The sequence below is a fragment of the Megachile rotundata genome, chromosome 13, assembly GCF_050947335.1.
Source record: "Megachile rotundata isolate GNS110a chromosome 13, iyMegRotu1, whole genome shotgun sequence".
Classification (NCBI taxonomy): domain Eukaryota; kingdom Metazoa; phylum Arthropoda; class Insecta; order Hymenoptera; family Megachilidae; genus Megachile; species Megachile rotundata.
In genome coordinates, this window is record NC_134995.1 from 15,385,279 (window position 1) to 15,410,761 (window position 25,483).

Sequence of the window (25,483 nt, forward strand, 5' to 3'; positions counted from 1 at the left end):
TTAATTGCACGGATGTTTAACAAAAGAGCATCCTTTTAAAGCGGTAAAAGGGGTTGAAAACCGCACCCTCGTCGATTGTAACGCGGCAGAGCACGAAGCTGAACGGACGAGTGAATCCCAGTGGGATCTTCCTGTTCTTGATCCCCCTTCGTTTCGTCCCTTTTTACCGGCATACGTGACAGTTTAAATTGAGTTCGCGACATCGGAACGAGCGGGCCACGCGCGATTATGCCTTTTTTTACCTTCCATACTGACCGTTTCTTCGTCGCGAGATTTCAACGGTTCTTCGAGACGAAGAACTCTGGGAATCGGTCGGAAACGTGACGAGGGTGTAACCGCTTTTTCCCCGTCCTCGGGGCTCATCCCTTGCCCGGCAAAAAGATATTTTGAACATGTTCTCATAGATGGATAGGATCGACCGAAATAAGTCGTAAGGGATTCGTCGCTCGTCGCGACAATAAATTTCGATGCTAAAAATTCGGATAAACGTTTAACTCCATAATGGAATCATGGAAATATCCGATCGTACTAATCGCACGAAATTGTCTATAATTGCTTCTTTTCTCCGGCTTGTTCGGCATCGAATATCACTATTCTTTGAAAGGAGAAACGTCGCCGAATATCGTTAACGTAGCTTCCTATCGTCGAAGTGCCTTTCTCTTCAACTTCGTCGTTCTTTTGTCCCCATTCTGTTCCCCATCGATCGGTCGACTCGATACGGGGGAGAAAACGAGCGATCTAGTGGCGCGACTCGATTAACCGATTCCAATAATCATGGTGAAAGCCATCGTTGAAACCCGACGACAGACTTTCGCGAAAAGAAATTCGATAAAGTCTTATCTTATCGTCCGTCCTTATCCTCCCTCCACCTTTGATTCCTCCCTTTTTCGATGGCTTGTTTGTTCCTTTGGGGGCTGTTTCGAGTGTTTCGTAATCGATGATCCATTAATCGTGCTTGTTCGTTAAACGCTCCGATGTCTTTTCATTTCGATAAAAGCTCGTTTACAAATTTTCTATGATCGATATAGTCATTTCTAGCCTACACGTCTCTTTACCCACGAATTCTCTTGTAGAAGACCTTTCTTCCATATTTTCTCCGGGGAAGCCAGATTCTCCAGGGTATAGCACTCTGTGTATAAGGCTCGGAAGTATTAGTTTGCATACTGCTGTTGTAATTTTCACTGAGCTTTCATTTAAGAATGTTTCTCGTCGCACAGACGATGCCGGATCGTTTCAGCGGAGTCGTTGATTGGAATTAACCCTGATGAAATCATGAATATTGATGGTGTCCAGAGTCTTTGCAGACGAAAATTGTAGAGCGAAAGGCCGCGTAATGAGTTATTCAAATTTTGTTTATCTCACGCGGATTCGAGAGCTTCAAAGCGGAGATCCGAGTCTTTGAGAGGCGTTCGTAAATTGAACAGAACTTCCGGGCCGAGTCGCTTTGTTTCTCGTCGAATTTCCGGAAATCTGGGACCCGGTCGAATTTCGTCTTCGTTCCGAAAAGAAAGCCGCGACGAGAAACGAACAAATCGTCTCGTTTGACCTCGTTCAATTTAATAACGGCGAATTTACGCGGAACACGACGAACTTCTTTTCATGGGACGCCGTAATTTTCCTCGACACCGGTAACGAAGTTCGTGTAGTCGAGCTTTTTCGCCGTGTTAACCGTAAAGCGAGCAGTTTTATGCGACGTCCGACATATTAGTCGAACTGTTGCTAACGGACCGGTTGAACACAGCTGTGGAAGCAAATCGTCATAAGCTTTTCAGATTAAAGCTTTTCGATCGCGAGTTTTCCCTGTTAGAGCCTCCCGAGTTTTAGAAGTTTTGCGGACAAAGGATTTGGTTGCGCTCACCAGAATTAATACTATTAAGTTCTAAAGCTCGTATGATTAGAGCTTTTCAAACTTTTAAGCTTCTAAGGCGTGAGCTTAAGGATTCGAAATTGAAAGTTCGAAAATTCGAACAGTTCTCCTCCGGTATTAGTTTCCCAAGCTTTTAAAGTTGTAACGCGTCACTTCCTTCGAGGTTAGAAGCCTCGAATTTCAGATCCTATCAAAGCTTAGAGCTTTCAAGTTTAACTATCACGGTATCTAACTACTCGGCATGCTAAGCTTTTATTTCCCAGAGCTTTCACGCTCGGTTCTTTTACGGGCAGCCTGTGTTGTTCAACGCTTTTGACGTTTGAAGCTTCTTATTTGCTAGCTTCTTAAAGTTAGAGCTTTCAGAATTTAAACCTCCCGAGTTTCAAGCTTTAAAGCTTACACAGAGAACTTGTAATACCTCCCGATGCTCCAAGTGGACGTACGTTGTTTCCGAACTACCAGGATTAAAGGTGTTTAATTCTATAATTTCTATGTATCGAACATTTATCGAACTACCATAGAGATTCTTTCTCGAAGTAAATTTTGGAGCTTACGGTTTTCAGAGCTTAGTTCCAAGGTCAATCTAATCCGAAAATGAGAGCAGCAAGAATTTAGAGGAGGACGCATAATTAGACACAGGTTTTCGATGGACCAGAAAGGGTTCCCGAGGTACGAAGATTTAGCGAAAAATTCGTGTACGTTTCAATCGTTTATTTGGCCATATCCAGAGACGATCGAGAGAGCGAGCAATTTCCCGAATGCCGATTTTCCGAAAATCGAACTCGCTCGCCTCGAACGAGCCCCGTTCGGTTAACCGACTGGACCGTACGTGTACCGGTTATTCCGCTGGCCATTGTTTCCGTTCGATTCGATCGAGAAAGCAGTTAGTCCCATTCCCGTGGCCAGCGAACCGATTCGAGAGTGCAAGCTGCACGAGACAGCGGAAGCACTCGAGGAAATCCCCCGGTCGTCCAGCAATCGATTGCCGAAGGAAAGCGTTCCCGGCAACCTACCCCGTTGAACAAACATCCGCGGACCTCCTGGCCGTACATGGGTCCTACTCTTTCACGGGACTCGCTAAATTGAAATTCGATTCTCCCTCGAGAGTACGAACCATCATGTAAAACGTCCCACACACTCCGCGTCAAACTTTTCACCTTCTCGAATCAACGCTCCGTAATATCTCGGATGTCCTCGGAAGGAGCTGCGATTAATCGAAACCACACTTTCCACTACAGTGCATAATTTTCGTGATTGCACACATTTTTGTAACTGCAAACAATTGTTCACGTAACGGTTCAATGAAAGACTCATCTTGTAATAGTTGGACAACGGATCATAAATTTGTCAAAGACTGCAACATAAATCATAAGCTGTGGTCCCCGTGGATTGCATGGTTGATTTATACTCCGCAAACTTCGGTACAAACGCTTAAACATCCACAGTAATAATAAATAAGAGCCCCTGTGTTTGAACGGTTCGCTTTGAATTCGAGAGCTCGCAATTTAGACCGGTTGATAAAGCAATCTGCAGGGAGCATTAGAGACTGCTTACAGTTTACCGTAATTATTCGAATTGTGACTCGATCCTCCGTAATTAAGGTAACAGAATATTCGTAAATAGAGCGCGAATTAATCAACGGGCGGAAGACGCTCCTGTTTCGGAAGAAACTGGGTCGAAACAGAGTGGCCAAAAGCAACGGTAGCTGTCGTATGTATGCTAATTGAACGAGGAGCAATCTGGAATGGACCCAGTCAGTGGCTTCCAGTTGATTATCATCGCAAGTACTCGGCACGGAGTTTCTGTGCGAACGACAATGTGAAAACAGCTTTAATGTCCCTGCTCGTCGACGGTGCAACAGCACGACAAAATTCTGTTTCTCGGATTACAGCCGGGGTACACCCTTTCGTCGAAATTGAAGTCATAACGTTCTCGCTGCTATAGATCCTAAATTCGCTACATTTTTTACGTTACTCACATCTGAGTCATTCGCATCTAAACAATTTTTACTGTAGGACAACTAATAGAAGTTAAAATGTTATTTTGTCTTCATACTGTCTAATTTTCTGGACAACTAGCTGATTGAAGACATGAAGACACACAACTAGCTGATTGAACAACATGAAAACAACTGATGAAACTCAGAATGTTACATTCAACGATCCCTGTTTATGCAAATTATAAATTGAACCCAATGTTGCAGTGAAAATATGAGACTTATCACGTGTGAACTGCAGTGTGCGTCATAAATGTGACGCTATCGTAGAACAAGATCATACAGGTTATTTTAAGTAACATATTCCATACGTGGTCACGAATGGTTCATGAAGAGATGCGATTAAGTTTTCAATCAACGATAACGTTTGCAGTATTGGAAGATTAAACATCGAAGCAATACAGCGTGCAATAAAATATTCGCAGCCGCGAAATGAAACATTGAAATATTTAATCGCGATGAATTACCCGTACATCTTTAATGTCTGATCTCTTTAGTCAATCGTGACATCGGTAATGGAGATTAACGAGAAAAAGATGAACGTAGAGAAGGAAATGGGACAATATGAAAATCTAGTTGAACGTTTTGTTTTGGGAGTAGGGAAAAGAAATCGATTTCCTTGAACGATTTAATGCGGCACAGCTCAATTTTCCGAGTGTCGTTAAAGTTTTCCGCGAGCTGGTCGCGGACAGCTTCTATCAGGCAAAATACAGCCGAGTCGCAGTGGCTTTTGTAGCCCAAGTTTTCGTACTTCTCCGGGCCATCGGAGCCATTCTTGCCCGCTTGTACATACCGTTCGGTCCAACGTTTCGTTCCCGTGGAATTCCGAAAAGTTTCGCTCTTCATCCACCCTAGTCAGGGGGAAAATAACAGGGAATCCGAGCGAAAGGGAAAGAAAAATGTCTGTCGACTGCTTTTAGGAAACATCGACTAACCGCGTGCCAGCCTGTCTCTATACAGTCTATTCCAATTTGAACGTGACTAAAATGCGGACTAACTTTCCTAAATATTCCCTTATACCTTTCTCGTATGAGCCATTCTAAAAAACCCGCATAAACATGAATCTCCGTTAAAAAAATAAATCGTATTTGTACCTCTGCATTTCCAACGAAAAATGGTATTAGCGTGGAAAATGTATTCGCCCAAATTGAAACGATAAATGTTACCTGAACGAATATTTGATGAAAACTTCATAATTACAAAATTTATTCCATAAAATCAGTGAAATGATTGAAACCGTCAATTTCGTAAATACCGCGAATTTTATTATTACATTACTTCCGTGAAATATATTGTTTATCGCAAGTAATATGACGCGAAACGCTGCGGGAATTTTAAAATAAATTTTCTACCCCCGATTCGATGTCGCCTCTCATCTTAAGCTCTCCGGTGTAGAGCGATCTTAATCTTCCGCACCTAATTCCGTATCACTTTCCATCGCAAAGTGCTGGCTGCGGTGCTCGTCGCGTTAATTCGAGATAAATCCATCGCATCGACAGTTTCGATTTAATGCAGCGAATAAACCGACCGTGAGAAGCTAAACGTCGCTCGATCTTCGAGCGAAGATTCGCTTTTCGCGGAAATGTTTATCGGCTGACAGGAATTGTTTCGTAATTGGTGTACGACGAATTTACGCGAGCTGCGGGCGGACAGGAAGGCGGAAATTAAGGGAACGAGAACTACGTGGGAAGGGTTACCAGTTATGAAACACGACGTACGAACAAGGCTCGGTTGAAATTTACACGAAACTTAATCGGATACGTGGATTTCGCCTTTATAATGGGATACACGCTCTACAACATCAATCCATGCGTTTGTATCAAATTACAGCCCGAATGTTTCTCTGATCATCTGTAATCGAATATCTCTTCGATAAAAAGCATTTGTTGTTTTATGTAATAAAAGCAGTGAAAAATTTTTGTGTTTTATAATATAGAGTTCTGTAAAACAAAATATGTTTGCAATTTTTGTAATAAATATAATAAATATACGTTTGTAATTTTTGTAATAAATGTAATAAATAATTTTTGTAATAAAAAAATGTATGTAATTGTTCATTTGTGTGTCCACTCTATTTTTCTTTTTTTAACATAATGTCATCGATCTTGGGCGTGTACCATTTTCGAACTCCCATTTTCGCTTTATCATAACAGAAAGGGATGCTAAAGAACCAACGTCCGATAGGATAAAAAGCGTGGTCGAAGGATGTGGTCCTATCTGAACGAGCCATTCCACGCCCAAAAAATCGGCCAGTGATTCGGAGTTCCTGCAACCACTCCTGATCCTTTTTTCCCCATTTCGGTTGGCTCTTGGCCGACGATACCAGAAAAGAAAAAGGGGAAACCGAGGCCAGCTTTCGCGATAAGTCCCTCAGGCTGAAGGGAGCGCGTATAATTGCCTGGTGTAGCAACAGGTAATGCGTCGACCTTGAAAAAACTCGGGGAAAAAGCTAGCAATTTATTTCTACCCTTTGCGAGAGAACTTTCCGATTTCCGAACTGTCGAAATCTCGACTTTACAAAATAACGCTAATAGAAGTATAAATAGAACCTTCGAATAAAAATTCGAGACCATTTCCTATAAAAATTCTTGCGAAGTTATCTATGAATCCCTCTGTCTTACGTTTCTGATCCTTTAAAAGAGTGGCTCGCGTCACGTATTGTGTAAAATGGACGATGAAAGAAGATGAAGGATGATGGATAGAGACCGGAAGCAGGCTGCTACCACGTTTCGTCCGCGGTGATAAATAACGTGCAATAAAAATGGAGCGAGTAATTCTGACGACGTGTTGTCCGATGGCTGCGTTAAGGGAATAATAATGCGTGTGAAAGCGGCGGTGAAAATGGAAGAGCGAACGGTCTCGTGGCTGCAGAATCCTTTATACAAGTGGCGTAGACAGCTCTGTTTGAAAAATTATTGTTGTCTCGCTTTTCTTTAATAACACGCTGGGTAATTTAAACTACGAAAAATTCTTCAACGTTATTTTATCGGTGAAATCTGTGAATCTGCATAAATTCTAAAATAGTTTGAAACTTTCTGACTGCGACTCTGATTCTCTGTAACACAATTCGGTGGTTTCAAAGAAAGCATACCAATATTACAGGGCCGTGAGACGCCTCCAGGACCGAGTTACCTTGAGTGGAACTAACCTAGTTGTCCGCAGCTTTTCTTTCCTTCAACCTGACCCTACAAAATCCTACCACCCAAGGAACCCAAAGTAATCTTACCATTCGAGGGCCAAACCTGCCGCAAACGTTAAGCTTCGCTTCGAATCTCTTTGTTCATTTTATCATCGCTGCGATTCACCCCTTGCCTTCGAGTACGTTACATCTTAATATACTTTTCTACAACCCTGTTTTAGAGCCAGACAGTTTCTTAAACTAATTAAACCTCCCGTGAATCTTTGAAAGATGCAGATAAAAATACACGATTAGAAAACGCTGGAAAGGAAGAAGCAAAAGGATATCATAAACAACAATGAAACCCGAAGGAAGCTGGAACAAAGGTGGTGCGCGTGTACAGGTTTGAAAGGACAGCTCGAACAAGCGTTATCGAGCCGATCGAACGAGAAAGAAAGAAAGAAAAGGGCGGAACGACACGCCGGAGATCGTCCGAGTCCTCTGATCGATCAATAACGATTTCCCCGGGAATATAAATGTCTCCGCGAGTAGTCGTCCAGCTCGTTCGATTCGGCCCGTGTCCGGCATTGCCTTTTAATCTTGTAGCTTTGCCTCTTTTAATCTCGTCCTATCGAGCTGCTGCACCCCCTACCCGTTACTCGTCCGGTGCAATTTCTCCTTTCCCTCGCTTCGATTCGCTTCGAACGACTGAAATCGTCGCTCATCCAGCTAGGCTGCTCGCAAAAACATGCAAACTGCATGGCTGAATCTAACTGTCGAAACGAGCGATTCACAGATTTTGGCCGCGTAAGCTTTCATGATTCGATATACGGTGTTACGCGAATAAGTGGAAGGAGATTCGAGACTCGCGGGGATAAATGGTGCTTGCTAAATTGCTCCAAGACTCAACTAAGAAATATTACGTCCGAATGGAAATTGGCAGCGAGAGATCCTCGCGTACAAGATTTTTCCTTCTGCCATATTTGTTTATGTAACTATGAAACATGCGCGTTACATTGAGATTTATATACAGAAATTTCTAGACGCGCAACCAGACAGGAGTATTCCGGTAAAAGTAAAAGGATAAAATCAACCCGGTAACAAGATCACCCGGTTGTCCCATATATCTGTAATTATTTAAATTTATCATTGGTCCACGATACAGTGGGATCAGCGCGGGATGGATCTGGATATTTAGAGCGAGCTGGAGTACCCCATCAATCTCTTGTCGAGCTCGAACGGCCGTTTGGATGCTCGCAAATCCACGTCGTTTGGGTGGCCGGTGCATTAAACGGGATTTATATTTCCTCGAATAGCGAGCGAAAGCATCGATCGGTATTGTCGACTGGAAGCGACACCATTTTGCATCTTATTTAAAGCCTCGTCTCGCGGCGTGGAAACCGCACGAGCCAATAGACGACCATATTCCAACTTTACGGTGTTACCACTTTTGTAGTCTCGAGCCCATCAAATTGACTTCTCGAACGGGATTATTACGATTTTCGGTATACTGAATTGACTATCGATGCTAGATGTCTCGAGACACGCTCCCTTTTATGGAACATCTTTTGAAGGATGCATAGAAAATACTTGCAATGTTCGCTATAGAAGTCTTTCTGAACTTCTTAAAGTCAATCAACAGTTAAAGAAATATAACCATCTACAGGAATGATAAACTTCTAAATACATGGAGCCTAAAATTGAGAATTAAAAAATCCAGGATCCAAAATGAAACTATTCGATCTAATAAGAAAAGTGATGTTAAAATAGCAGAAAGTTCACGTTGTCGACAGTGTCGATTTCGAACCCAAAGTTCTCGATTCGGGAGACAAGCGACGATCGATAGAGAATCCGTCCGTCAGGATCTTTTCTGAAGGATCCAGCGATTCGGCGGTACTCGACAATATCTACGGCAAGACGAAAAGCGAAAAGGGTTCGGTGGAAACAGTTGGACGGTTCGCATAAATCAGTTGCACGAGCTTCTCGAGAAGAGAGAGGTGTCGAGTCCGGCAGACCGAGCCGTCAATAAAATGCAAAGACGGAAAGATAAAGTTAAAGATAAGCCTCCGGATCCGCACAGAGAGTACTTGGATGCTGAGTCCACCGACGAGGAGGAGAGGCAAAGTAAGATTTACGAGAAAAATATTAAAGGTCTTCTTCCTTTTTCTCCATCTTCTTCCTCGGTCTGTGCCTCTTGCCAACTCCTTCAGATCGTCTGTATTTTTCTTCCGGTTTCTCTCATTTCTTGGGCAATAAATTATCTAGATGTATGCAAGATGTGGAGGTGGTTCGACAATTAACGGATCTCTTTCTCGCCGAAGCTAACCTCTCTAACCTCTCATCCAAAGTGAATAATAATAATTGTATAAAAATGACGATATAAGTACAATCTTCTCTATCTATGATAAGGATCGGAATGTAGAGAGAAGATCGTTAAACCAGAACGACGTTAACGTCGATACGAGTGGACGTAGGGTGAATTATGACGCTTAAGGTGGCCACTGGTGGACGATTAATCGGTCGTTCACTGTGTTGCCGAGTTCCTAATTTGTCTCTTGGATTATGGTAATTTAAGCTCCGTTTCTCGAGCCGATTCCTCGGAGATTCGGTTAATTCGTCGCGACGTCTCGTACTCGCAAGCTTCGAAAGTAGGTGAACTAAATAAACCAATAACCCGCAAGCATCTATTGGTAGAGGTTAGTCTCTCCGCCTACGAGCGCACGGAAACTGTTATCCGGAATATCTAACCAGAAGCTTCAAGTATCCGTACGAAGAGACGGAGAAACGGAGACGAAGAGAGGGAGACAACGTTGAAACTACCCGCGAACAATTAATGTCACGGACTGGCTGCGAATGATCGAAGGTGGCAATTTTGCTGGGGGACTCGTTGCAAGATCCCTGATCCGATTTAATTTCGTATTAACCCCTTCGTAGTCGAACAACGTCGGTCCATTCGACTGATACGTTTTTACTGGCTGGAGATTGCTTCGCTTATAGTAAAAGGAATATCACGGTGACGTTGGACAACTGTAACTCTTATTAGGGTCTTTTGAGGACATAAATTATTGCACTTAGATCTTCCAATTACCTATTGCACCTGTTGCACAAAATCTGTCGTGTATTTATATTACATTCTGTACTTAAAATCTAGATTTTTAAAATTTCATCGCTCAACGATCGAAGATTTCCGGAGCGATGAAATTTCGACGGGAGCGAATCAGAGATACGCAAAACAGTGGAGAGAGGGAAATAATTTAGCGGAACGCGCACATCCCGTAAAGTGGCCGTAATTACGCCGACGATGGTACTCCGGACGCACACTCGTGCGTTAATACATACATCGATATCGTCGGGAAAAATGTTTACCGCGATATCCACCGGCGTTCGATTGTGTTCTCGCTACCCGTCGGCTTACCCGACCCTCAAAAAAGAATTACTTTCGCGTTGAACGCGTAACAAAATTGTAACGGTTAATCCGCCGGACGAGAATTTTATTGCGAGCCGTTATTACCGGCTGCCGATGCGGCCGTTCGATCGATTTTGCGTTAATGAATTTTAATAAACAGCGGACCGGCTGGCTTTTTCTAGCCGCATACTCGCTATAGGCGGTCCAAAATGATCCTTCTCTCGGTCGAATATCTCGTTCAAACCGCGTTCGTGCAAACGGAAAGAAATAGTTCGCTTAGCGCGTACGGTTCGGTAATTTCGAAACGATTCCGACGACAGGTTATCGAACATTTTCGTGTCGCGAAAATTTCGGCAGGAAGTTGAGGGAAAAAACGGGGTTGGAACGCGGGCGCGTTCCTTGTTGTTCTTCATGGCCGGCTATGCATTCTCCATTATCATCGGTGCCTCGCGTATCGCGTGTTTCGCGTGACGCGGCGCGAGTTATCGATGTTCCGGCGATGCACCTCCGGGGAATTCTCGGCGAAAAAATGTTTGAAACACGGCCAATGGAATTCGAACGGATTATCTGAAAATTGCTCAACTACGAATCGATAATGTTGAAAAGCACGCTGTGAATCTTTAGAAGGGATCCTTTCTATTTTTCCTATCCACCAATCCCTGTGGGACACCTGTATGCTATTGAACTGGTTTCAATACATGGTATAAAATAAGTAATGAGAACCTTGATTTGTGGAGGAATTAATGAACGCAAGAGTTAAAGACGGAATATAAAAGAAAAGAAACATAAGTCAAAGGATAAAAAGATCCGTGTAGGTAAAGTGGCGAAGCAAGTAAATCCATGGCTTTAGGCACCAGTTCGAATCCAAGCGAATGTGTTTCCATTTTTCCAGCGATTCACGTCGCCGGTGGAGAAAAGCCTTTGGCAAAGTGTGCGCGTGTGTTTTTCGTCGTCGAATTTATCGTTGGCGACAGGTCGAAGAAATTCCTGAAAGCCCTCGGTGTGCATCGGTCCCGCGGCCAGATCCGGTGAACATACAAGGGAAACGTGACGGGGTCGCAATGTAAACCGTGAGAAACCATTGGCGTGGAAAGCTACGTGACGGTAATAAGTCCCTTTGGGCAGAGAACAGAAGAGACGACGTCGTTATACTATCTACATAATGCTCGCTATCATTGCCCAATAAATTATAGCAACGTGTCCTCCCGCGGCGCCTCGATCACCCCGACGTGTTTCCTCTTCCGTCGATTCACTGCTAACCCGCGATTTATCGTTCCTATTAGATCGCAGGCAGCAAAAGCATGCCTGACCCGGAAAAGGGGTGCGAGCAGCTCTGGCATGCGGTTCGGACTCCACCCTCCGCAAAGAAAACAGCGTATAGAAAACAGGAAGAGAGAGATTCTTAAAACGAATGTCCCCGATTTAACTCCCTGTCCGACCTAAAGGGTCGTTTACAATTCAGGATTAATCGATCGGTCTTATTACTTCGTCGAGTATGCTAAATTGTGATTGGAACTTTTCTCTCGGCTTCGAATTAGATGCTCTTTGAACGATTATAAATTTTAAAGGGACAATAATTTGCTGTTACAGAGCACACGGAAGAGGAAGTGGTAGAGGAGCTCAGACCAGTCTACGACGAAGAGGAGCTCACGGAACTAGTAAGTGAACCTATTCGCTGTCCTTCGGTATTGAAAAAATAACTCTTCCAGGTCAATTGCGTGAAAGATATGACGACTTTGAGTGGGCTAGTCGAAAGCGACTGGACTTACTACTCCGAGAGGACGATCCGAGAGTTCTTCAAGAACCCGAACTTGGCGGCGCTGACAGTGTATTTTGTGCGCGACCGGCTGACCGTGTCGCTGATGTTTCCCCTGATCCCTGTGCACGAGCTCACGTACTTCGTCAGAGAGTCTCAGGAGATCCTGCGGGCCGACAATTTCCGGGATCGCGTGTTGTTTGGGTCGGTGAACGGCAAGGTGGAGAGCCATATTTTGTCGGTGATGCAGAACGTGTTAACTCCGATCTTCGTGAAGATCGAAACCTGGCCAGACAGTATCCTCTCACGGCTTAACTCGTGTTTAATTAGTCTACCGACGTGGAAAGTTGCCGGGTATCCAGGAACAGTTGCATAACGATACTTCAACGAGCGGAGTCTCGAAACTTTTCCGTCCCATCGTCCTTTTTCCTGGCGACGATAAACAATGCGTGGCCGAGCCAGCTGGGAAGCTTAATTGAGTAGAAGAGGTTGCGGTTCACCTCGCGAAATTCCGCCGTGTAGATGGAGCCAATTGAAAGGTTCAGACGGTCGGAAAAGTTTGCTGCTAGATCGTAAATCGTCGAGGGGATGAATGTGTCGCATGCTCGAGGATTCTATGGCTGAGTAACAGGTATCTGCTGTGTTTCGCTGGAAATTTCGGTGCTGAGGGAACCGGTGATAAAGAACCATAGAGTTCATAAATTTGGATAATAAGGCTATTTTACACCGTCATCTGAGAATAGAGTGTGGGGACTTCAGCATCGTCCTGGAAGAGCGTGAATTTTTCTCTGGCCTGCACCAATTTACTAATTAGAATTGTAAGGGTTTCAAAAAATTTCCATATCAGGGTATTTTGGATCTCCAAACTTTGGAAATGGCCGACATCCTGAGGCCGCGAACATCTGAGTGCTGGGACAGTTTCCTTAGACCGGAAAGCAGCCACGAATGTTGGTCACCATTTCTAGTTTAAAGCATGTCCTTGCAATTAACCAAGCGTCGCTTCGATAGTCGTCAGTTAAGAGGCATTTGAAATAATGAAGCGACTTCCGGCCGAACGAAACGCAATCGTTTCTGACTGGACGAGTAATCTCGTTCGCGTACACGAGCAAACATCGAGGACGAATTTACGACGGTCGAGTTGCACAGTGCATTTAGTCGAAAATTATGGTAATAATAACTTCGTCTAACCCTTCCTGTTTTGCGTCGTCCTTGTTTCTCGTGGACGGACGTTCTGGGACCGACTGGGACCGGAAGTTGCCGCTGTACTTTACTGACCGGGGATTGCACTGGCCGAAGTTACAAATTCGCTCGGTAACATCGTCGCGTTAGATCGCTGTGTCTTTAAACCGAAAGGATTACGCTTAGTGCAGATAATCGTTCTTCGTTTAACGTTTCGACGTTTGAACGACTCTCTTAGAACTTATTTTCTTTGTGACACGTTTTTCATTTAAAAAGAATACCTTTTCTTTCAAAGAGACATTGCCGTTTACACCGTTTATGTAAATAAAGGGATCTCGCAGATTGTACTTGTTTCCTTAGCGAATAAAATACATGCGTGAAGGCTGATTTCTACACACACGTGGACACGTTTCTCTGCAACTTAACGGACCTGACGTTCAAAATGCTGGGCTTAACAGTGATATATGTACCCCCGGAGGGTAACGACCTCAGTGCAGACGATAAGGAATTGCTGAAGAGGATGGAGGGTGTGGTGGCACATTGGACCACTCAGATCAGAATCGCTGTATCGGACCAGGAACAAGCGACGCCGAATGAGTTATTGTGTCTCCACGACGAATACGACTTTTGGGTCTATCGTTGTTAGTAATCTGATACAAAGATTTTCATTGAATTAAACCTTAAAATGTTGCAAACCTACTCTCATTCTCTTTCCCCTTTTCTCATTATTTTCACGGTAACAGATGACAATTTGTGCGGTCTGGACTACCAACTTCAGAACCCCACGGTGAAGAACATAACAGAGTTTCTGCTGCTCGGTCACTCGACGTACGTGCGACAGTTTTTAACCCTGAAAGATGAGATCGAGCAAGGTGCGAAGGAAGCAAGATCCAATATAAAATATCTACGAATTTTGGTGGAGCCTTCGGAAGAATTAAACAAGTGTACCCATCCTGCGGAGATCCAGCAACATCTGATGAATATCATGCACCTGTTCAGGACTATCTGGCTGAACTCGCCGTATTACAACAACTACGAGAGAATTCAGAACCTGTTCAAGGCGCTCAGCAATCAGATCATCATCCTGTGTCGAAATTATGTCGATCTGAAGCAACTGTTTGCGGGTCAGACTAGGATGTCCATGAAGAAGCTGAAGGAGTGCATCGACGCCTGCGAGAATTACAAATTGCTTTATGATAAAGTAATTATATTTATAGGAGTGGGAGACTTTGAGATTGGGGGGTATTTCGAAGTTTTTTTTGTAGATCCCTATTGTCCCTAGAAAAGTTGCGAGTGTACACCGCAGATAAAATAAGGGCTAAATTTCATTTCCACATCGATCCCGCTCAACTCGACGCTATGTACAAATTCACTCGACGCTCAGGGTGCATTAAGGGACTATTAAAACGACGTGTGCAGAGTTACTTTAGATACTTAGGAAACAGCCGTTAAGCAAAGTGAGAGGAGTTCGCGCGTTAAGCGGAAGTCACGGTAATTGTACCATCTCTTTGGCCGGCTCACAATGATCCCCGTGAACGAGGAAACACGTACCTCTCCCTACCCTTGTTAAAATAATATTCGCCCCAGTTAGAACGCGTCATACGAGTTGCAATTAATCTTGCTTCCCTGTAATCGAGGCAAGTACACAACACAAATAAGCCAATGATCTACTTCTCGAAACGTCCGTTTCGTTCGTAATTTAATCCCGAGAAACTCGATTAAATAAGAAACTTGACAAATTTCGAAAAGCAAACTTCGACATTTATCTTTCGTTTGACGGCAAACTACGCTGGAAAGTTATTCTAATTTGAGAGACGCATCTTTGCTCTTTATTCAACGTAATCGTTCGTTACGATTCCTCCGTTGGTTTTATTGATCCGATAATATTTACCTGGTGTAATTTAAGATTATAACAAAAGGGAGTCGTGAAAGATGACGAGGGACGAGAAATAATTTGTCAACGAGAGATTACCGTTTTATCCGAGCAGCGAGGGTGGAGGGTTGTTACGAAACGAGGTCAAGTTTTCACGTTAAACGGAAGTGACAATAACCCCGACTTAGACGTTTCCCGCGTGGCCAGATAAGCATAAGTAGGAGCGAAAATTAGTGGAGCATTTTAGGAACGCGAAAGACTTCGAATTGACTAAGTTACAAGGTTATTACGATTTTTCCGGGGGAAATATCGACAGGCTTATCGCACAAATGAAATCCCATGGGTATCGTTGATGGTACGCTTGTCTCCTTGTAACGAGTATTTATTAATCCTTATTTTTATCGATACACCGCAACAAATTGGGAAAATTGATCTGTTCGCTCGTGTAGTTGTTTAATTAATGTTTATATTGTTCTATAGAAATGGTATATTTTTATTTGTTTGAATAAAGCGAAACAAATGTTCCCGGAATTGGCTGAAATGTGGAATAAAATTTTAATGGTACGATCGTGATATCGAGCTTCGAAACATTTCATTACTTCCGCAGCGATTCAATCCGTTCTTCCAAAAAATCATATTCAAATACTGAGAAAACTAACTGCCGATAAAATCCAGCGTACCGGTGAAATAACCGTAATAATTTATGGTATGCCTGGACAACCTTCTAAAAAATCGTCAGTGTCGAATTTCGCACCTGTCGAAATTTTCCCGCGCCCCGAATTTTCCACGCGTCAAATTTCTTACACATCGAATTTTTCGCGCATCGAATTTTTCACGTATTGAATTTTCCGTGTGCCGAATTTATCACGTGTGGAGTCTTCCACGCACCGATTTTCTCAAGTGTAGAATTTCTCAAATTAAGTTTTGTTACGTGTGATCAAATGAGAATTGCCTCCACACTTGGTCTCCGCATCTGACGAATTCAATTATCAATGAAATTAATTCACACGCGTAAGAGAAACCTTTCTGACATCCAGCGTCGATTCGCCATCGACAGGTGAGAATGAATTCGCTTTATCGAGCAAAGTAACCGATACGGATTAAAAGGGAACACGCGAAGTAGCGTGATCGGCCTTATTTAGCCGCTATAAGTCGCGTTCCCGGCGATCGATTTCATCACGTGGTACCGCGAGCCGGATATTAAACGACCCAACCTAGCCATAAATATAAATTTCTCGAAACGACTGTTTCATCCATCGGACGATCGTTTGCCTTTCAGATAGCGCACGCTCACAATATTCTGACGCACGTACCATGGGATTTAGACAGGGACAATATATTTCGTCATACTGATGTTTTCATCAGCAGGTGTCACGATATGATTGAAATCTGTCAGGCGATGATCGATTTTGCAAGGTAATCAGCCAACCCCTCTTTTGTGACCCCTTCAAAACCAGACTCGTACGCGAATTAATCCTTTAGCGCACAGTTTTTTCAAATTAATTATATAAACTTTGTGCTACCAAATCGACTGTCTACCTTTCTGATGCATAATGTTTGAGAATATTCGATAAAAATTTAAATATTTTATGTCCAAGGTAAAGGACCGTAGAAGTAGCGAGACTGGCCTTGAACTTGAAACAAAGAATCTCTAAACCTACTCGTAATGAAACATTAACGCTGTTTTCTAAGAAAACGGAATCTCAACCCCAGGTCCCACTGGGAGTGTTTACTCTCCACAAATACTACACCGTACATGCAAATGTTTGACCCTACAAGTCAAGGTCAAAGCACCTACGGTCCTTTATCGATCCCTTGTAAAAACTTGATCACATAATTTTTCAGCACTGCACGTAATTGAAAAGGTAACTGTAATTGGTGTGTTCAGAATGGACGAGACTGTGGAAGTTATGCAACCAATATTCAGCGGCACGTTGGGCGAGGAACACGAGAGGGTGTGTCAAAAGATCGAGAGACTGTTTCGCCAGGCGCTGAAACAAATCGAGCAAAACTCGCACAGGATCTTGGACGTTCACTACGCGTTGTGGCACGACGACATAGTTGCTTTCCGTACGGAGATGAAGGATCTCGAGATCATGATCGAGAATCTGGTGGCCACGGTTTTCTTGAAGATGAACAACGTGCAGGAAGCGATCGAGGATCTGCAGGGATTTCATAATTATATGAATCGGGAGAACTTGAAGAGTCTTTTTGAATTGAGGACCGTCGAGGTGAGTATTCAAAGAGATTGAAAAGATCGTAGGACATTTTGTCGATCCAAAAATGTGGACAACCTTTTCAGATATGGAAACTCTTCAGCGACGATATCCAACGAACAAAGGAAGAAGTCCTGGCCGAACGAGAGAAATATCCTTCGATGACCCCATATTACGCGGGCAGAGCACTGTATCTTAAACTGAAAGCCGCTCATCTGCTGTGGATCAGAGAATTACTGGAGGAAGCCGCGTGGATGCCTTACTGCGGCTACAGCGTGGAGGTCTACGACCAACACGACACTCTTATGAAAACGATCGAAGACTTCGTCGCCGACATATTCCATCAATGGGTGCACCAAGTGGGCGATAATCCTCGAGCACGGCTCGATCGGTTTCTGATGCGACGCAGCATCACGAATTACGGATTGCTCGAGTGCAACATCGATCCGGCCATTTTGAACTTGTGCCGGGAAGCTACCTATTGGGACTACATGAAGTTCGGTCTCCCGGTTCACATTCAGATCGTTTTCGATAAATGGAACAGCCTGTACTTTGCTCTCGAGGGTGTCATCGCTGTGATTATCGGATACAACAAAGCTATTCGAGGTTAGATTCTTGAAAACTAGCAGCTACGGTAACGTAGTTAATCTCTATCGTCTGATCTTTGAATGGAGGTTAGCTCAATTATACTATAAGATCGTTTACGGATTTTCTGAGACTTCCCTGCATCAGGTTTGTTAACTATCGATTATTCAGGTGTTTGCATCGCACAGTTAGCGTCCTCCTCAAGTATTTCAATTACGAAATTCGTGACACGTCTGGTTTGCCCGTTATTAATTTTCCTCGACCTGAAATTCGGAAAATTGGTTCTTCCAAACGTGGTCCCATTAAACTTCCCTCGCAGAGACACGTTTTATAATACCTACAACTCGTGCAATATATCGAGTTAGCAAACTAGCAATGAACCTATCGACTTTTTGCTCTTGCTAGATTTTTTTTGAAACTGTTTTTATATTCTACTATCGAATGCACCTTAGTTCCTTGTCTGATAATAATTAAAAAATGAGAGCAATCGATATTAGGAAAAATGTAGCAACTTCAGAATTCTTTATTTTCCGATACAAATTCAGTTAAGTTGCAGCCACGTGCTCGCACGAGTGCCAAGAAATATTTTGAAGTTTCGAGCATCGAAGCCGGCGCGAAACTTCGGGTTTGTACATCGGGGAAATTGCAAAATAGTTGGCCGAGTACGTTTCCAGGGAAATACCTCGAGCGTTTTCTTGCTCGATTATAACACGCCGCCACGTGTTATTAACCGAAGCAGCAACCACAATTATAAAATATCAAAACTGGGAGGAAAGTTCGCCCTGGTGCTCGGAACAGACACGTTAGAATCTCGATTATACAAACTAATTGGGAGCATGTACTCCCAACCTGTCAGGTTATTTCCCTCTCGTACTTGCTAATTTCTGAAACCGTTGCAAATACGTCCTCCAGAATCATTTTATATCGTGAGAATATAGGAAGCTTGGGTTTATTGGTGTTCACAAATATTCGGGTAAATTGAAATTCCAGAATATAAGTATTTCAAAATATATCCACGTTATTGTATCACTAAATATTAAAGAATTATTAAACGTACGTGTCAGTTGCAGAGTAAAAATTTTAAATTCCATGATTTATATTGTTTTTTATTTCCACTGCGGCGACGCGTTAATCTGCATAAAAATAGCAGTCGGGAAAAATAAAAAGGGTGAAAAGGTTGGCACGAGTGAAATCGGATTGTCGTTGTCAGACGCGTCCCGAACCGATGCGTCCGAAATTATATTTGCTTGTAACTTTCGACGCGATTGTTATTTTTAAAATTGATCCAAACGAAAGCTGCCCCTTTCGATCCCTCGAAAATACTGTACAGATTTACCAACGATTTCGCTTAAAAGTTTCATGTTACCATTTTTATCGAAATGCGCCTGTTCGCGTTTCCAGATAATCGCGTGGTGAATCATGTCGAACGATAATCGTGTCCCGAAAGAAAACTGATATTTTATCTCTTTTTTCCACATTTTTTCAGCGTTGTCCGCTACGGAGCGGGATCTGTTCCGTGAGCTAATTCGCCAGGTAGACAGGAAGATCAATCCCGGATTAGGCAGGCTGACATGGAACTCGGAATACGTGGACTCATATATCGAGGATTGCTTGAACCAGACGGCAAATGTACGTCCATAAGACTCTTAAAAGTTTCGGCTTTGACCTGAAGGTTAAACACCCTGGTGCACAAATATTTCTTACATCCCTTACGATATTTCGTTATTAAAATATATTGATTTTGGGGAGGATATGTGAACTCGTGATATTCTTTGAATATAATATATGTGATAGGTTGAACTCTCTATGGGTGGTACTCTTAGCACATTGTATTCCACACTGGTATTCTCAGTGTACTGTATTACCACACGTGGTATTCTTAGCGCATTGTGATCTACATATGTAGTATTCTCAGTGTACTGTATTACCACACGTGGTATTCTCAGCACACTGTAATCTACATATGCAGTATTCTCAGCGTACCATATTACCACATGTGGTATTCTCAGCGCACTATAATTTACATATGCAGTATTCTCAGCGTACTATATTACCACACGTGGTATTCTCAGCACAGTGTAATCTACATATGCAATATTCTCAGCGTACTATATTACCACACGTGGTATTCTCAGCGCACTGTAATCTACATATGCAGTATTCTCAGCGTACCATATTACCACACGTGGTATTCTCAGCGCACTGTAATCTACATATGCAGTATTCTCAGCGTACTATATTACTACACGTGGTATTCTCAACGTGCTTTAATCTTCACACGTGCTACTCTGAACACATATTATCTCCCCTCAGCTCTTTAATTTCCACGTCTGTTATTCTCAACACATACCACTCTCATCTTCACCTCTCCTTAATATTTTTGACACATGTACCACACATGAGCCCAACCAATAGAGTACAAAATCGCGATATCCGTACAATTCAGATGCTAAAGTATACCATGACTTATGGATAGGATAGCACAGTTCCGTGGCTATCTTCGTTTAACCGGCACCTATTACACGTCCGTTGGCAAACCTGGTACGCGTACGAACGGAAATTTATGCGGCCGAGTCCGACTGTGTCCTGGCGAAATTAAATTTTGACCCGGTCCAAGTGGGATCCGGTCCCGTAGCCTTTGTTTGTTTAATTAAGCAAGAAGTACGCGTGCCGGCGGAAACCGAATAACAATAGCGGATATCCGGTGCCAGGGTGTTTGCGGCCATTCGTTACCCTGTTCAAATCGACGGAATTCGGCCGCAACCAAGGGCAAAGCTGGACATAGCTACACGCCACGCCGTTTACAAGCTGTGCAATCGTACCGGGTTACGTTTCCCGGCTTACTTCTGTCTCTGTCTGTTCGTGCAGCTGCAAAACTTCATCGATGTTTACAAGGAATCGAACTCCGAGATTATGAAGATATGCGAGAACATTTGTGGCACCAGCATGATCAAGATCAGACCGAACTACACCTACACCTTGCAGCAATTGAGCGAGGAGTTAATTAAGGGCAGGTTTGTATCGGTTCAATGTAATTAGAGTTTTTGGTTATTTTTCGAATATAGAATAACTTTGTTTTAGGGACGAGGCGTTTGCAGAGCTGAGAGAGAAACATAGACAGATAATTCAACGTATCGTGGTTGTTTACGATGGCTTCAGAAACGTTATAGAGGATGTATGTCTTTCTTGGTATTCTTTTAGGTTCATATTAATCTTTCGCGATTAGTATTGTAAAAGAGAGTAACATCGATGACGTAGACCTTGACGTATAGTTCAAATAGTTGATACTATGGTTGCATTTTAATAATGCTCCGTATAATCTAGCAGGGGTTTTTCTGTCCGCATACCCCGAAACGCGTTAAAATATTCTCAACGACAATCACGGAAACACCATCGCGCCCATGTTCTCCGCGATAAAAATTCTTAACTACTCCAGCCCCCTGCCATAGAAAAGACCCGTCGTTGTTTCGTTGTCTGTCTCCCGACGGTTCCATTCTCAGCCGCTGAACATCGTCCTCGTTGGTTCGCTCGTTTCTGTCTGGATCGGCGACAAAACGGTGTGTAAAGCAGCCGTTCACGAGCTGGAATTCTCGCAAAATGTTCCGTGTTATCCCTGCAGGCTATGCGGAGCAATTTTCGAGCGGAGAAACGTAGACCAGACCGATCCGCGTTACGATACGTCCGCTGCGTGACGTGACTGCCTCTAGGAACGCGTGCCTCCCTTCGTACGAAAACTCCCCTAGAAGGGATTCTAGGCTTCTACCGATTCCGAACGGTGGATTATCGTATTTAGAGTTAGAACACCGATTATTCGAATTTACTCTTTAATGACAGACACTCGAGGAGTGGAAGAACTACTTGAACAGGATAGACGTGCTGATTAGCGAGTCCTTTAGATTATGTATCAGGGGATCCTTGGAGACCCTGTTTAATGCTCTTCACGGGGATGGTACCACACCACCGTCGCCACTCATTTTGGTTCATATTGATCTCGTTGATAATAAGGTACGTGAACCATAGAATCTAATTGTAGTTATGTATAGACTCGCATTAGAATTTCTACGCTTTGTGATCACCACAAACAATTTGTGAATTGTGGCAAAAATGGGTACTGTTACAGATAACTTTCAATCCCGATCTAACAGAGGTCACCACCCTAATGTCGACAGTCTTCGACAACCTCCTGGAACCTGTAAAAAAGCTACGTCGACTAGTATACAAGTTTCGATTGACCTTAAACATTCCTGACTTTTGGAAATATTACGAGACAGATGCAGATCTCCTGAACCTTCAACAGAAACTCAACGATGGTTGTATATTTCAATGAATTTTTGTCGCATGTCGTGTTGATGATTGACAATTTCAGAGGTGAATTATTGCTTCCTTCAAGTGCAAAGTTATCTGAAGTCCTGGGAACCCTTTCAGGAAGTGTGGGAGGTTAACCGAGAAATGTTTCTGCAGAGGTAATTAAGAGACACGGTGTAATTATGGGACTTTGAACATGAGTTGCATTTTTGTCGCTTTAGGTACGAGAAGCTGAAACCGTCGGCACAGTCTTTCGACTCAGACATCGTTAGGTACTTGATAATCGCCAATAACGTCCAAGCACAGGACACGGTGATGACCGTGCACTTTCTGGACGTGAATGCGGATGGATTGAAGGGAGCCATTGTGGAAGAGTGTTATATCTGGCAACAGAAATTGATGGCACTTTTATTGAAGCAAACGGAGAACATGATGAACCACGTTTATCACTACATTGCTGAAAACTCGAAGAAGTAATTATTCAATCATGGTGCTTGATGACTATTCGACAATATGACGAGTACTTAGGGATATCACCAATCATCTAAAATTGATTTGTTCAGAATCCAGAAGGAGCCTACGGATCTGGTCAGCATGCAATATTCGATGCAGTTATACCAGAAACTGGTCGCCGAGATCCCTCAGGAGGAAGCAGAGTTCCCTAAAATCCAGGAGCAATACGAGACTTTGCGTAAGGTTTTCAAGAAAACTTGAATAGTCCTTCAACTAATTTGTTTCGATACGCAGAAAAATACGAGGTGCCCATGTCGTTCGACTTTAGAAGAAAGTTACATGACATTCCACCTGCCTGGAAGGCCTATTTGGAGGTGCTTCGAACGTCCGAAGAAATGCTGCTGGAAAAGAAGGCAAGCACTGCTATGATCCTCACTGCTATGCACCTTTCCATGATCCATCTAACAGCGGTGCTTACATTCGTTATTTGTAATAATCGCTGTTTCTTCAGGAAGAGTTCAAGAAGATACTACTGGATGACACGTCGATGTTCAAAGATGAGGTGACAGCACTGGTTGCCAAGTTTGCTGACACTGGTCCATTTACGTCGGATTGGATTGCCAAAGGTGAACATTGTAATTGAATAGCAGTTTAAGACTTTGGTATAGGTATAGAAAATTGAGGTACATGGAGAGACATAAGGAGTTTGGTTTTACGGAGACTTGAATGTATAGCAATTTGGAGATGCGTCTTTGAAGGTAGAATATCCCTGTAATAGACCATAAATTTCTAAAGTAAACTTGAATTTGTGCAGATGCATTCTCCTGGTTAGCCCACTTCCGTCGAGAAATCACGTCCCTGAGAAAGAGGGAGAGTAATCTGAAGATGCAATTGGCGTTGTTTGGCATTACTCACCCCGACTACGCCGAATTTAAAGATCTGGAAAAGGTAATCGTACTCCTTGGTCTCTTAACGAACTCATCAAGGTTCTTTCCAGGACGTCAACGCAATCGAGCTGGTGTGGGAGGTCACTAACGAATGGAACCAAGCATGGGAGAGATACAGAACAGAGAACTTTTGGGAGATTGAGATGGAAGATATGGAGAACACTGCGAATGTGCTCTTTAGAAAGCTGAACCGGCTTTGTAGGGAACTTAAAGAAAAGAACTGGGAGATTGTTGAGCACTCGAGGTAATTAAATTTTACCGTTCTAAAAGACCATGCGTTAATAACAAGGATCTTTTAGAACGCGTGTGGACCAGTTTAGACGTACCCTTCCTTTGATCACCGATCTGAAGAACCCAGCAATGAGGCCACGGCATTGGAGAAGGGTCAAAGATACCGTCGATCGCGAATTCGACGAGACGTCGGAAGAGTTCACCCTGGAGGCCATCGCTGAAATGCAGTTACAGAACTTCGCTGAGCAAATTAACGAAATTTCGTATTCGGCTACAATGGAACTTGCTATCGACATTGTAAGAATGCAACACCGACGAGTACCATGACAATGATACATCGCCATTTTTAGGGACTGCAAAACATTAGCAAGGTCTGGGCCAACATGCCATTAGAAATGGTACCTTACAAGGACAAAGGAATATACGCGCTAAGAAGCATAGAAGAGATAGTACAAGTACTCGAAGAACACCAGACGCAACTTTCTGCCATGAAGACGACAAGGTTTTATAGCTTTATGTAAAAAATAAAGAATGGCATAATGTATTTTGTGAACCGTTTGCAGATTCGTTGAACCCTTCGCAGCGGAAGTCGATTATTGGGAACGGACGTTGTCAACCATAAACGAGATCCTAGAACAGACTCTGCTGATTCAACGAGGATACATGTACATGGACAATATATTCACCACGGAAGACATCAGGAAACAATTGCCCAAAGAAACCGACCAATATGATAAATTGACAAAACTGTGGACCGAAATCACTTCGCGAATGGCGAAAGCTAGATTGGCTCTGAAAGCTACGCACGAACCACGTAGGTACCATCGTAGAAAAATATGGGGAGGACGTTTTTTAACGGATATATCGAAGGACAAAATGTTCCGTTTATAGTTTATTCAGCCCGGAGTAGATGAAAAGTTCTAGTACATTTTTTGGGAAACCAATACGAAGGAAAATCGTTCTTCGGGCGTTACATCACCACGCGTTATATTGCTACGCATGGGTTCAAGTGTCGTGTTATCACATCGAGTTATCATATGCCAAATTACCACGTGCTGAATTACCACGCGTTGAATTACTACGCGTTGAATTACTATGCACCACACATTGAATTATCCCGCTTTGAGCTTCTACGCGTTCAATTAACACGTGTCAAATTATTACGTTGTGAACCTTTTAACACTCGTTGAATTACCATTGAACTACCACGCGTGTTCTCCGCATATCATATTCCTCACACGTTGTATCCACAAATGTACCATACAACATGTGGTATCCTGCATATGTTGTCCTCCCGTTATATCACCGCGCGTTATATTCTCTACGCGTACAGAGTCCACATCTGTTAAATCCTCCCTTATCGTTACCAATCGGACAACACTCCACATTCATAAAAAAAAGGATTTCATCGTTCACCCAATAAAAGTCCCATAAGACTCTCGTAAAAACAAAAGCATACCTCTCAGAAATCATCAAAACATACGGCACACGTAATGCATTGTAATTTAGCGGGCGGGGACAGGTTGGTCGTAATATCCGAGCGATTGCAGC

At 43.2% G+C, this 25,483-nt stretch overlaps 2 protein-coding genes across 2 annotated transcripts in view; both read left to right on the plus strand.

The window, feature by feature from the left end:
- Positions 1-8,839: 8,839 nt before the first annotated feature.
- LOC105664266 (dynein axonemal heavy chain 2) lies at positions 8,840-12,531 on the plus strand. The gene is made up of 3 exons (XM_012298156.2): positions 8,840-9,105; positions 11,978-12,045; positions 12,097-12,531. The coding sequence occupies exons 1-3, from the start codon at positions 9,012-9,014 to the stop codon at positions 12,517-12,519; spliced, it is 585 nt and encodes a 194-aa protein (XP_012153546.2). The 5' UTR covers positions 8,840-9,011; the 3' UTR covers positions 12,520-12,531.
- A 1,171-nt stretch (positions 12,532-13,702) lies between these two features.
- Positions 13,703-25,483, plus strand: part of kl-2 (dynein heavy chain 2, axonemal kl-2) — a 31,977-nt gene continuing 20,196 nt past the window's right edge. The window contains exons 1-20 of the mRNA XM_012298093.2: positions 13,703-13,963; positions 14,066-14,523; positions 16,475-16,611; positions 17,084-17,426; positions 17,498-18,017; positions 19,483-19,625; positions 20,865-21,010; positions 21,078-21,171; positions 21,831-22,001; positions 22,117-22,306; positions 22,363-22,459; positions 22,523-22,774; positions 22,865-22,992; positions 23,049-23,167; positions 23,266-23,380; positions 23,569-23,702; positions 23,752-23,945; positions 24,001-24,229; positions 24,283-24,434; positions 24,496-24,746. Coding sequence (XP_012153483.1) covers positions 13,765-13,963; positions 14,066-14,523; positions 16,475-16,611; positions 17,084-17,426; positions 17,498-18,017; positions 19,483-19,625; positions 20,865-21,010; positions 21,078-21,171; positions 21,831-22,001; positions 22,117-22,306; positions 22,363-22,459; positions 22,523-22,774; positions 22,865-22,992; positions 23,049-23,167; positions 23,266-23,380; positions 23,569-23,702; positions 23,752-23,945; positions 24,001-24,229; positions 24,283-24,434; positions 24,496-24,746 — 4,072 coding nt within the window. The 5' untranslated portion in view covers positions 13,703-13,764. The remainder of the gene's footprint in view (positions 13,964-14,065; positions 14,524-16,474; positions 16,612-17,083; positions 17,427-17,497; positions 18,018-19,482; positions 19,626-20,864; positions 21,011-21,077; positions 21,172-21,830; positions 22,002-22,116; positions 22,307-22,362; positions 22,460-22,522; positions 22,775-22,864; positions 22,993-23,048; positions 23,168-23,265; positions 23,381-23,568; positions 23,703-23,751; positions 23,946-24,000; positions 24,230-24,282; positions 24,435-24,495; positions 24,747-25,483) is intronic.

Coding starts and splice junctions, on each gene's coding strand:
- LOC105664266 (XM_012298156.2), top strand. CDS start 9,012: ATGCAAAGACGGAAAGATAAAGTTAAAGATAAGCCTCCGGATCCGCAC. Junction 9,106..11,977: donor CGACGAGGAGGAGAGGCAAA/GTAAGATTTACG, acceptor TTGCTGTTACAG/AGCACACGGAAGAGGAAGTG. Junction 12,046..12,096: donor AAGAGGAGCTCACGGAACTA/GTAAGTGAACCT, acceptor TAACTCTTCCAG/GTCAATTGCGTGAAAGATAT.